The sequence below is a fragment of the Danio rerio genome, chromosome 16 (assembly GCF_052040795.2).
Source record: "Danio rerio strain M-AB ecotype USA chromosome 16, GRCz13ab, whole genome shotgun sequence".
NCBI classification, from domain to species: Eukaryota; Metazoa; Chordata; class Actinopteri; order Cypriniformes; family Danionidae; genus Danio; species Danio rerio.
In genome coordinates, this window is record NC_141036.1 from 50,625,617 (window position 1) to 50,639,723 (window position 14,107).

The 14,107-nt window shown below is 36.1% G+C and overlaps 1 protein-coding gene across 12 annotated transcripts in view; it reads right to left on the reverse strand.

Moving 5' to 3' along the window:
- The window catches only part of arhgap33 (Rho GTPase activating protein 33), a 97,058-nt gene extending 84,408 nt beyond the window's left edge, over window positions 1–12,650 (reverse strand). For 6 of the 12 annotated variants that reach the window (XM_087287885.1, XM_087287883.1, XM_087287891.1 and 3 more), the window contains exon 1: window positions 11,199–11,587. In XM_087287885.1, coding sequence (XP_087144011.1) covers window positions 11,199–11,285 — 87 coding nt within the window. In that variant the 5' untranslated portion in view covers window positions 11,286–11,587. Of the gene's footprint in view, window positions 1–11,198; window positions 11,588–12,461 lie in introns of those variants that run through there. The other 6 variants (XM_087287881.1, XM_087287882.1, XM_087287893.1 and 3 more) reach the window with 6 other exon arrangements.
- Between the last annotated feature and the right edge of the window lie 1,457 nt (window positions 12,651–14,107).

A 14,107-nucleotide genomic window follows, 5' to 3' on the forward strand; every position in this document is an offset into this window, starting at 1 on the left:
GAACTGCCAAAAAATAGATCCGCAACCCATAGCCCCTTTCACACATACAGACCTTTCCGGAAAATTGCCGGCAATTTTCCGGAAAGGTTGTATGTGTGAACAGGCCCTTTTTGAAAATACCGGTAAATTCGTTCTGGCTATTTTCCGGAAAGAGAAGTTGTAACATTACCGTCAATTTGCCGGAATGCTGCGCTGTGTGAATGCAGAAGGAAGATTACCGTAATAAGCGCGTGCACGTCTAGAACGTGCTGACGTGAGACGTCTGCTTTAGCCAATCACAACAGTCAGACGCATTTACGTCCGCGAGGTTTATGAGCATAAAAGCCTTTGAATATTTTTCCAGACACATTTAGCTGCTAGAAGTTAGTCAGATCACGTTTATATGTTCTTCTTAATGCTAACTGTGTAAATAATCATCGATGAGATGCTTATGATAAGCCGTTGTTTGTTTACCTTCAAGCTTTGCGTGTGCCTGTGAAACAGCCCGTGAGCGCCTGCACACGCACATATTATGAACATCTCGACATGCGAAAGTGATCCTGCGAAAGTTGTTCACAATATTGATCATCCACAGAGTTTGTAATTTAGTCAAATGTTTACAAAATACAAGTGCAGCCGTTTAAAGCTCATTTGTGGTGAATGATGTCAGAATTTACCGGTATTTTGGAATGGATGTGTGAATGCTCTTTTCCGGAAAATTTCCGTAACGTCCTCGCCTGTGTGAACAGCGCTTTTTTGAATATACCAGGAAAGTCGTTCCGGAAATTTTCCGGACATTTACCGGTATCACTGTGTGAAAGGGGCTCATGTCAACAAATCCGGTAAATCCAACATGTCTGTACAAGAAGATTAACTGCTGGAGATCGCAAATGACGGTGGCCTTTTAAGGGTCGTTCGCATATCGTGGGTTTTCTAAAGTTCACGCAAGTTTGTTATTTCCAATGGAGGTGCACGCCGTGACATACTTACACCTTTCAGACGCACCCTGTTGAATGAATGCCGCCAGCGCATCACGAGTCACGTGACAAGAACTGACTAATCAGCTTTATACGTTATATGGAATATACACATTTCAATAGACTAATTATCTCAGACAAACACACCCACAGCAGGCCTTTATAATTATCTCCATAAAGAAAACTTGTATCAGAGTTGCAGCAATGTTTTGTCAGCTTGTCATCCTCTGAGAAAACAGTTGATGGTTGCCTAGTAACCCACGAACAACAAATTTCTGTTAATAACAATGATAAACTTTGGCCGTCTTTACTCTATATTGATCTAAGAGCCAATCACACAACAGCAATGTGCAGTAAAATTTGAGATGCACCAAGTTTTCAGCCATCAACTTCATTGTTGGGGTACTCTTTTAAATCTAGAAGCAATGTATGCTGAAATATATATCATTATCTTTTAAAATAGCAAATAATTTCGATACTTTTTTCTTTTTTCACACATTTTTTTTGTCGATAATAGAACAGTTAAAAACATTTTACTAATATATTTATATATATATATATATATATATATATATACACACACACACACGCACACACACACACACACACACACACACACACACACACACACACATACACACACACATTTTTGCCATGGAAAACCAAGGATAATTAAACTGCCTAGCCTGTTTTCTTAAAAAAAAAAATTATGTTGGTTTGAAATGGTGAGCAAATATATAAGACTTTAAATATTCCACAAGCATGTGAATGAAGAGCAAACATTACTTTCCATTGAGGATCAAACCCCACAGCAGCATGTGTTTATCAACAGCTTTACACCTGTGAGCATCATCTGCCACCAATTCTGCAGCCAATTGTGTGTGAATCAAATGAACCTCTGAATGAAACCTTATATATAAATACACAAAAGTGATGCAACTGTGATTTGCAGAAACATAGTGCACTAGATCGATGCCTAATTTATCATACGAGGAGTTATAAAAAAAAAAAAAAAAAAGCGCAATCGGGGGGAAAGAGTCAGACACACGACTCAAGCGGTAAACAGGAAACGGATGAGATAATGAAAATGAAGATTGGTGGGCACTATGCAGGCCTACCCTTTCTCTCTCTCTTTAACATACAGGCGATCTTTATGTAATTGCAGCAGCCCAAGTGGCAGGGAAGGATGAAGGCGCAGGTTGCATAACACAGCCGTCTGTGATGCAAACAGCGTGCTCTCTGAGGTTATGAGCATGTGATGCTCTTTTCATGCCTCCGTGTGGGGCTGCATCTGCATGTTGATGAGCTCCTTTTAATTTCCTTGCTTGCTTTATAGTTCCTGCTTGGCTTATTAAAGACCAAAGCATTTTTATTGTCCTTATTACATAGCTAAAACTCTAATTACAGCGTTGGATTACAGTCGTGAACGAGACGAAATTACATTTGTTTCAATCCTGTATTACTTCATAAAAGATTAGGGCTGTAATGTCATGCATATTTGTACCAAAAATGTCAGTACTGGTCTTTTAGTTCAATATTTTATTTTTAACGACTGCATGTGCAGAACTTAATATGAAATAACGGATGAATATTTTTAAATCCTAAAATGAGTATATTGATATAAGCTGTTGGAGTTGGCACATGAATTATATTTTACAATACAATATAAAGCACACCTTTCATTCAATAATCACAAGATGCTTTGCTTTTTTGTTATTTTTAACAGGTCTCATTAGAGCTACATGATTCTGGCTAAAATGAGAATCGCGATTTTTGCCTAAAATAAAGATTACGATTATCTCACGATTCTGTAGATGTAAAATAAAGGTTAATACGAGTAGGCTATTATTATAGTTATTCTCAAACATGGTAAAACAGCAATAGTTCTGTTCATTTCAATTGTTTTGTTCATTAATGCTGATGATAAATCTGATGTTGAATTATTGTGTTTTAGACATATGCTTATAATCTGTCATATTCTGCTTAAAATCTGTCACTGACGTGATTTTCGTGTATAAAGAAGACTGGCTGGGTATTTTAGCATTTCGGCGAGTTTTGGATACTTTTTGGGCTGGAATCAGTCAGCTACATGCGCAACACTGTGCGTTTTCGGTTTCATTTTCACTGTTAAGAGCGGTTCACTTTCCACGCGGCTCCCAAACCTCTTTTGTGCCACGAAATGAATGTTATTTACAACTTTATTACCTGTTATTTACAGCTTATGCAAGTTCTGTTTACTAAAGTAGACTTTATTGAGAGGTGTGCGCCTGCCCTCTCTGTGGTAACAGCTGATGGTCTGCTCACGTCACGTGTGGTTTTGCGGTCGTAAATATATTACATGAAGACAGAAATTACATTTTTGGGGTGAACTATATCTTATAAATACAGCATGTGACTCTTTCAACACCATGTGAAGGTGTTCATGTTGCTGAACAACGTATGTAAAACAAGGTGAAGACTTGTGCAGCCAGCATTGCTTCTCTCCTGAACTTGAAAATATGATTGACAGAATCGTAGAAATGCTGGATTAAGAGGGGGTCGAATCAAGATTGCGATCTTTTTACGATTAATTGTGCAGCTCTAAGTCTCATCTTTTGAAATCAGATTAAATAACAGTGTGAGAGAACACAATCATTCCTCTATTTGTACTACTAGATAAAGGACCAAACATACAAGAATGAACATCTTTAATTTATTATATATCACTTGTTGTTTCAATTGCAGAAAGATGTCAGTAAAACCTCTTGTAAATGTTAGGGCTGTGGTGTAAAATCGTTGAGAAATCAATTCTGCATCGATTCTAAAATGCACTGCTACTCTCTCTTAAAAGAATTCTGAGATTTGTTTTTAACAGTAGATTGCACTGTATACTTTACAAACAGACGTTCTCTGCTTGCATCCAATTCCTTACAAACACCACGCAAACCTAAAATAATCATTACTGAAGTTAAGAAAGGTTTATGTGAAGTACAATAATGTTCATAGTGAGCTGTGTTTACATTACACCATCGGCAGTTAAAAACTAATCGCAGAATCGATTCCAGTAGGGCTGTGCGATTTAACTGAAATCGTATCAAAATCACAATTTAGACATGCGCGATTTCTAAATTGCCTACTGCTCGATTTTCCTGCAGTATGCTATATAAAACAATAACGTAGTGTGCCTAAACAGAGCGCAAGAACAGGAGACGGACAAATAGCCTGCATGATGAGTTCAGCACAGGAGGTCTTGAGGTGTGGGATTACTAATTTGTAAATATATTGTAATTTGTAAAAATATATATTGTCATATATTGCGTCTACAAGCATGTAGCTTCCTTCAGCATTTTTCAACACGATTTGTAGCTCGTAGCTCGGTGCCCATCAACAGATTTCTCAGAAGATGACAAACTTACAAAACATTGCTGCGCTCTAACACAAGTTTATTCATGGAGAAAATGAAAGATTTGTGTGCGTAAAAAAGACACGATATGTGACAGCCTATTTCACAGCAGAGTTACAAGGAGGTCTATGATCTATACATGGCAAAAGAAAATCCATGGACAGGTACACACTAGGGTTACCATTAATTCATATTTCGATACTATACCAGCTGAAGTATCACGATACCAAGTAGTACTGCAATACTGTAATTCACAACTCAAATTAATTTTAAAAATTGTCAGAAATACAATATATATATTATAATAGGCCTACTTGAATTGAATTCATAATTCCCTTATAATTGAAAAAAGTATTATTTGTACGTAGGGTTGTAACAATATACCGGTATGACGGTTTACCACGATTTGAACGTGCACGATTATCATACCATGAACGATTACATATCAACGGTTTTAACCCTTAAAGACCGAGACAGCCGCCCGTGGCTAAAAATAAGTATTGCTCTTAAATGTTTAATAACTTTTGATCCGCTGATCCGATTCATACAATTCAAAGATTGGCATAAAGAAGAGAATCTCAGCTTTCCAGTGCTGTATCACATAACATTCGCGGACATTCGCATTCAGAGGCTCCGGAATCAGTGCGGTTACGTCATCAACATTTGACAACGCTGATTTGACAAAGAAACGCTCGTCACTGTGTCTCCGGACAAATCAGACATGATACATTGATGCATTGTCCCTCCTCCATGCCCAGATTGGTTCAAACTCGCTATATCACAACCAATAAGCATAGGTTTCGCTTTTGTTTGTGGACCAAGCTTTTTGAACAATACGGAATGAGAGATAGGCATACATTTATGCGCAGCTAAATGAAACGCAAAAAAAAAAAAAGTTTTTCATGAAATAATTCTCATACTAATTCTCATACTAAGAAACATGACAAAACAGTGACACAGCAAAGACGAACTGCTGCTCTTGCTGTTTTCAAAAGACGCAAATGAAGGTGCAGCTGTTTGTCTGCATTGCAGACAACCATATCCAAATCCATATCCATAGACAACCATATCCATGCTGGCACATAAAACCTAAGGATGTTCCATATTGAATCTAGTTTCGTTATGTAACTATTTATAGTATAGTAAATATTTATATCTATTTTTTACTGAGGATTTGCACCATGTTTATTTGGACTTTATTTGGACTTTGACACATTATTTATTATTTTCTTTTTTTATTTGTTCATTGTAAGTGGTGTTGTTTATAGTAACTAAAAATATATTATTTGGAAAAAGTCAAATTTGCTTCACTGTTCTATTATTTTGTAACATTTGTAACATACCGTACACCGCGAAACCGTCAAACCGTGGTATTGTTTTAGACGATTATCATACCGTGAAAAATTCATACCGTTACAACCCTATTTGTACGTCACTTCACCTAAAATTCATTCAATTTTCTTGTTTATTTTTAGATAATCGACCAACCAAAAATACATTAAACATACACATTACACCAAATAAAATTTGTTACAAAAAGACATTTTTTCCAACAAAATTAGCCTATATGAAGTGGTCAAAGTTTCTTCAATGTTTCCTGTTGCTATTTTGAGTTTTTCCATCCATTTTTTTTTTTTTGGATTATCAGGTAACAATCCAAAGTAAATCAAAATTCCACTTTGTGAGTTCTTTTCAAGAGATGGTCATAGTTTTTGTAGTTACTAAATCATATTGACAGGAACAGAAATTAACCAATTCAGATGTGTGTTCAAACTGAAGCGTTTATTACTATAAAAGGTGCAAATTCTACACAGTTTTGCAACTTTAAAGAGCTCCACAGACTATTCAAATAAAATGGTAAGTGTGCAACCCTAGTACATGCAACTACTTCTGATATGTGGTCAAGCAGAACATCTGAGCCTTGCTTAAGTTTGACAGCGCACTCACATACAGTGGTCTATTTATTTGTTTTGCCATATGTCAATTCTAGAGACTATTTGTTAGACCTTTACAAGGTGATTTTTTTTTTTTTGCCTTATGTCTGTTTTAGAGACATGTTACAGATCTTTGATAAAGATCTAATTATTTTGCTTTTGGACATATGTTAGAGATTTACACTGTAAATCATCAGTGTGTGTCAAAATCATGATTAAAATCGAAATTGTTTGTTCAAGAAAATCGTGATAGGTTTCTTTTGCCCATATCGCACAGCCCTAGATCAATAGCGATGTATTTTATTTAATTTTTTAACTGATTGAACTGATTCCTCTTAAGATTTTTCACCACAGCTTTAACAAACGTATTACTGCACCAGTGTTCAGTATCTTTTGTTTGCTACAGCAATCAATTCCAAATATTTGCATCATATGAAAGACTACTGATATACAAAGATGGTTCACTAGTGTTACTTGAAAATGTGAAGATATGAAACACTTAGTATGGCCGCTACATCGCAGGAAGTCCAACCTTCCAGTTGAAATAGCCAATCATCAGTTTTTATAGCCACATGGTTCTGTGGGAAGGCGTGTGTACAGAATCGCTTGTCTTTAACGGCATCCCTGTGGTTTGGCGACTGCTTCGTGGCTGCATTCATTTTGACAGGAGAACAGACATCACTGCGCATCCAATCACATATTGTGTCCTTCCAGGGTCATCTTCCAGTCTTTGCTCAGGTTTTTTCTCTATCCTTAAAGAAGTGTTTCTAACAACATCCTTTGGTTTCCATTAAAACAGCCATAAAAGAGTTTGGTGGCATGAGCAGTAGCTGGAGCAAGCTAAATATTATGTGTTTTAACGTAATTAGGGCTTAAGCAACAACAATAATGGAGTAGGTCAGATCAGATTTTGTTGTTGATTTGAAAAATGTAATTTAATTGAGAGTTCAGCTAGCAGTTTTTGAGATTTCAGGATTGCCTCATTCATTTAGATAGGGCGTTGGTCTTGCATGTACTGCCAGAGGGCAATGCAAATATGGCTGCAGAGCAAACAGACTTCCTTGAAAGGGACTTTGATTACATTAACTAGCAAAGTAATTGTATTTAGCCAGTTATTTGTTAGAATTATTCATTTAAATGTGTAAAAAATAATGTTAATATTTTATACTTGCAATGCTCCAAAACCTTTTGTAATTGCATCCAATAACCTGCATACATTTCTCTTTGTCACAAGGAGTAAGCAACTGTCATTTTAAGTGAAGCATTGACTCGTTTAAGCCTGAACTGGTAACCTTAATTTAATATCCACGCTTTAGCCGATTACATAAAGTGAATGTATTCTGGAATGCAGCCTATGCTCTTTGAATACATTATTAATGAGTAATTTGTGTCTGGTTTTTCAAGATAGTCCACATGCGGCCTGCGCCAAGTTCTAGAGCCATTTAACATCGAAGAGGAACTTTAGACCTCATTAATGTCAAACTGTATTGATTTCCACTGCACTCGTTGCCGAATGATTGCTAGTGTCAAGAAAATCCAATCAACGCAGTCACAAGAATGAAAACGAATGGCCTTCTGACTCCAAAATATCCACCGTAAATCTTCCAGACAGGAGTGTGCACGGACACACTGCCAAGTTCTTGCACACGCTTTCTCCACCAGACCAGGATGCTGTGGCAGTAATTAAACACCTAGATCGCCTACTGCTTCATCACACCCAGCCAATCACTCGCTCTGGTCATGAGTTTTCTCTGTACGCTGTTCCAGATCTGTCAATGACCACATAAATCCAAGACTTAACGCAACACCGATCTCGAATCAACATAGGAAAATTAACTTCTTCTGATTTACAACTATGATTATGCCTTATGAAATGGGATATATGCAAGTATTTTCATGCATTAATCACTTTTTATTATTGCCAATATGAGAAGAGCTTAACGAAACTTAAAAACCAGAAAGTTCCCCAGCTTTCAAGGATATCTAAAAATATGTACATTTAATTTATGTGAAGAACTCAAACAAACATTTTTTTTTTCTGTGAAAATCAAAAGGAGGTGATATTTACAGCACTCTGTTATGCTTGACTATGAAATATGAAAGGAAAGGTTATATCAGGGGTGGGGTAAATAAACTTCTACTGATTTAAAACTGTTGGCTTATGAAATAGGATACTTGTATACAATTTTCATGCATTAATCATTTTTTTATTGATTGACAATATGAGAAGAGCTTAACGAAACTTAAAAACAAGGAAGTTCCCAGCTTTCAAGGTTATCTAAAAAAATCGTACATTTAATTTATGTGAAAAACCAAAACAATTTACATTTTTAAAAATGAAAAGGGGGTGATATTAACAGTGCCCTGTTATGCTTAACAATGAAATCTGAAAAGACTGGTTATAATAAAGGTGGAGGTAAATATCTATACAGATAGAGATATTTTTGTGGCATTACTATATTGATAAATGCATGCCAAACTGATATGCCAGCAATATTTTATAATCCCATTTAGTTAAACATTAAATTCGACTTCTTTACATTACTTAGCCGAGTCACTTTCAGCATGCATTAGATAACTAAAGATACCAGCATAGTGTAGATGCACACAACATTTATTATTACAGCTTTCTTTTAATTGTTGCTCAGTTTGTTTGCTTGAAAAACCCTTTTTTCACAACAGAAAGGACATTTTAATGATGAAGAGAGAAATGTTTGTTTAGTTAAAATAGATGTTGCCAAAGTTTCCCATTAGGGACATCAGTTAGTTGATATATTGCAATATAAAAATCGCATTACATTTAAAATTGCAATAATATTATAATATGACAATAATAAGTATTCTTAGGGCTGAGCAATTGGGCCTAAAATTAAAATCTCGATTAATTGAACATTTTAACTCAATTATGATTAATGAACAATTCTTTTATTTATTACATTTTTTTTGCTCTCTCTGCACCGTTCACACTAGTCAACACTACCAAGCCGACCAATCACAGAGCTTGCCCTATGTGTCATCGCGACGCGAAGTTACATTTTTTGAGGTGTTAGCATAGGCATTAATCATGGCGAGAAGTATGCGATTACGTGAAGGCTGCGCCAGACCATGTGCTATGCTCGACACAGAAATGTAAACAAAGCGGGGTCATGTGACTTCACACCCCTTAGGGAAAGTAATTGAAAAAAAATTGACCTGGAAAAATTTGATTGATTATAGGTTCTGAATGTCAATTTCGATTACTTTTCGAATAATCGCCCAGCCCTAAGTATCCTCATAATATTATGAGCCGACCAATCACAGAGCTTATGCATCATGGCGACATGTAGTTACATTTTTTAATACTGATCTCCAGCCAATCAATCAGAGCATCTCTGATATTAACTTAACTTAATGTCATATTTGTTTTTCAAGTTTTTACATCTAATCAAAAACTTTTTCGTGAAAATTAAGGCATCAACTCACATTAAGTCTTGTTTGTTTGTTACATGTGCATGCATGACCAATAATTTTACTGGCTGTGGTTCAACTAACCGCCACTTTCATTAGCTATGTTTCAATCCACTTATTTTTATGTGCACAAAAGAATGGTTGATGGAAACACCAAGATGCACATAACTTCTTAAAAAGGGCCAAAAAAACGTATGCGCATAACAGAGTAGGATAAACTTATCATGCAATTAGAAAAGATGCACAGAAACTATGATGCAAACACTTTTACCTAATAAATTCCAGTATGTGCATTAAAAAAGTCATGCGATTTTGTAATAAGAGATCAAATGATGAAATTGAAAAAGAACTTATGTTGGAGCAGTAATCACAATACTGTGAAAACATTTCTATCCGAGGTTATCATACCGTCAGAATCTTCTACCAGCCCATATTCCATACACAAACCTGTCATATAACTTTATATATCTTTATCTTTACCTATCCACAGTCACTTCTCCCCCTCCATTTCCATTGTTTACTTTAAAATAACCTCTCCACTGTTGCTCCACACCATAAAGTCAGTCATACTGGTTTGGAGAAACATTAGAGAGAGTAAACAATGACAGCATTTTCATTTTTATATGAATAAAGTATTTGATTCAGGCAGAAAATCTACAGCTAAAAGCCACCATGGTTGGTTTATACATAATCTCATTCCTTTAATATGCAAAAGAGGAAATTCTTTGATTTCTGCAACTCTTCGAGGAGATTTACAAAGAAGTTTAGCTGCATTTCAACTGATGACTGGTTTTAGTCAATGTTGACTAAGCATTAACACAGACCAGTGTTTCCCAAGATGTCAAGCCACACGCTTGAACAAACTGAGCATGTTTGTCAGTTAGTGAGACTTCAGGAAAACCGGCAGGACAACTGCTTTTAAACAAACCACCGATCAAACAATAATCAGATCTACAACATTAGTCTAGACGACTGAAAAAGAGCCTCTGTAGAGTGTGTGAATGCATGCATACAGCCACTTGGAATACTAAATGAGGAACAGAGTTTCTGGACATCTCTTTGTTAGAGCAAAAGAGGAAGTGCTGATGGCCTCTTTGATGGAAGCAAAACAAAAGATGATGCATATGCATGTCAACTGAAACATACTGAACACGAGTCCATGTTAGCAAAGAAATTATGCCTAATAAAGGAACTGTACTCATAATGAAACAGTGATGGGTGGGAATGGTTAACAGGGAGGGGCTCAAACCCCAAAACAACAGTGAACCCCTTTCTAGCCACATCATATGAGAGACAAAAGCAGTTTGTCAGATGTAGTGTGTTGCTGATGCTGATCTTGTAACTAATGGCAACAACAGCATCAATACAACCAACTCCATCAGTAGGAGGAAAGTGGAGGCGGCTGAAATGGTGTGCTGTGGAAAACCGATAAACAACTGAGGCTGTCTGTGAAGGTTTTAACACAGAAATACAACTTACCACCATCCCTATCTCCAGCTTCGGCGGGAGGGACCAGCAGGGCTCCGTGTTTGGACCAGGATGCGTTCCTAAAGTTCCTTCCCACATCAACGCTTTTCCTTACATCCTGGTTTTATTTCCCAGATAGCGGGTTAATAATCTGACTCAAACAGACGCCGAAGATTGAGCGCCGTAAGAGCAGAGAACCCCAATAAACAGCCGAAAGAGGAAGAGGAGGAAGATAGATCCAGCGCGTCCTCAAACAACTCCAGAAATACCACGCAGAGGCATATTGTCGCTAATATGACATCCGAAAACAATTCACCCAGGCAGGAGACTCAAATCAAGCAATTTCCCCGGAACAGCGGCATCGTCTCCGCGTGTTCTGCTCTCCCGCCCATCTCAGCTCTATGCTCGCTGGGAGAACTGAGGGGTTCTTTGCTGCTCCGAAAACAATCTCGTGGGTGGACTTTCTTTTACCTAAACGTATCTGAAGATAGTTTTACAAGTGTATTAAGGAGTTATGAAATGTTTAGAAGTGAATATAGGTATTAACTTTCGTTTGATGTGATAACAGCGCTGACTGCGATAAACTAAGTTTAATTTTAGGAGGGATAAGCAAGCTGATCTCCCTCTTTTCCAGAATGGAGTGTTCCACCCGAGGTGGCCCGTTGGACAAAAGGAAGACTGGAGCGCGCCGCTGTTCAATGGGCGGGGGCGCGCAGTCGTCATCCAGTAGAATTAACAAAATAACGATGCCAGGAAATTAACTTAATATAGATTTGCGATTATAAGTATTTATTAGACATAAATAATCAAATTATGGCAAAGGGAGATATCAGTTTTTTAAAGTACGTCACGGATATGCAAAACGATGGCACAGCGCTATCGTACGATATTATTAAGATCATCTCAAGCAGCTACCTGATAGTTTTTAAAAAAACCCTGAACTTAAATATAATACCAGTACCATAGTGATATATGAAATATTATATAATACCTTATGAATACGATCATATATAAGAATAAGAACACTTTAATCGTTGACCAGACCACAATGTTATTGTTGAACAGCCTGTATATCCCATTATCAGAGTAAGCAAATGTGGAGCTTGCATAGTTATCTGTGAACCAACTCAACATGAATTAGTGAAAAGAGAAACTAACCACAGATAAGATGTTAAGATGAACACTGATACAACTTATAAACATGTTTTTTTAAGACCATGGCATCTAAACACAACCACACATCAATAAACTTGCAATGAAGAGCTAAAAACTCACATGTGGCTCTTCGCTGCATTTTCTCCTGGTGTTGATGTGTGTATTCTCTCAGTTGTTTGTCAGACAGGTTGATGTTGATACGCGAGCCATTTCTGCTTTTTTTCACAGCCGCTTTAGGAAATGAGTCTTTTAGAATCTCATGCAAGTGGGCGTGTGGTGAGAGAGAAAAAACCTTTTGGTTTGCAACCATCAGTAAACATGAGAGCTTATACTTCACAATTAATAAACTGCTGACTATTTGCAGTGTTAATATTAGGGCCACACAGAATCTGTGGACAATTTTTGCCATTTCTGCTAAAAATTTTGGAAATAAAATCCTCCAGATATATGCAGGATGATTTTTTTGGAGTATAACTAAAAACTTAGTATATTAAATAAAAGTAATACCTTTTTAATCTTTATTTAATGTTTACAATGCAAATCAAATTATCCAGTAAACAAAGCAAGTCTCTCATATATATATATATATATATATATATATATATATATATATATATATATATATATATATATATATATATAAAGCCAGAAAATATTACTTTACAAACTATTGTCAATAAATCATAAACATTTTCATCTTAGTCATTAATATTACTACTAATAAATTAATTTAAATACTGAATAAATCTAAATGTAAACAAATTTAGATAAATAGATATTGTAAATAAATAGACTCAATGATATGGAGTCAATCTAGAGCCATATACCATATATACTTGCAAAATAAAAGAAAGCTTAGCAAATAAAAAATACAGTACTGAGTAAAAAAATAAGTAAATAAATGCAAATCTCTAAAAATCACAAAGCAAAACTAAATTTTTGAGAAATAAAAAAATAATTTTGCTAACAATAATAAAAAACTGCAAAGAGAAAATAAGTTGAGAAATAAAAATGACAGAACAGAACTCCAAATAAAAAGAGCAAAAAAAAAAAAAAAAAACTAAATATTTTCAATAAAAAAACCTATATATATTTGCAAAACATTTTTATAGCATTGCCTTTACAAAACCAGTCCATTCAATTGCATTGCTCATTTTGATTTGCTTTTTAGTCAACCGTGAGCTTGCAATGCTGTTTTCACTTTGCACCTCACATTTCTGAGTGTTTCACTTTGTGGCCGATTTGACAAGGGGTGGAGGCAAGGGAACTTGGGCGTTTATGGCAGGCCCAGACCTTTAAGCGTAGTCATCACCTGGAGACACAGTATCACCGAGGTTGTCTTACAGCCCAGCATAGATAGATACACTAGATATCACATACAGACCCTGAGCATGTGTCAATAGCGCCTCCACATTTGTACAGTGCTCCCAGGACAAAAGTCATTCAACCGCACTAGTCAAGACTAAAGCCAATGTGAAGATGCTGGACTTCAGTGCAGTGTACGAGTGTAGTAACAAGCAAACAAAGAAAACAAAGCACACAGGCAGAACATTTCATAGGTAAGATTTCGATTTTTATGTTTTTGTATGTTACGAACTTTTGTGCTCAACAAGTGTTGATGATAATACAGTTTCTTACTGCACAGATCATAAAGAAAGTAGCACCAACTCACACTTGACACCAGGCTTATGCTAGTTTTGTTGAATAAAATAAGCAAACAATGTATATGAAATATGACAACAAGACGCTGCGGTGCCAGAAACTTG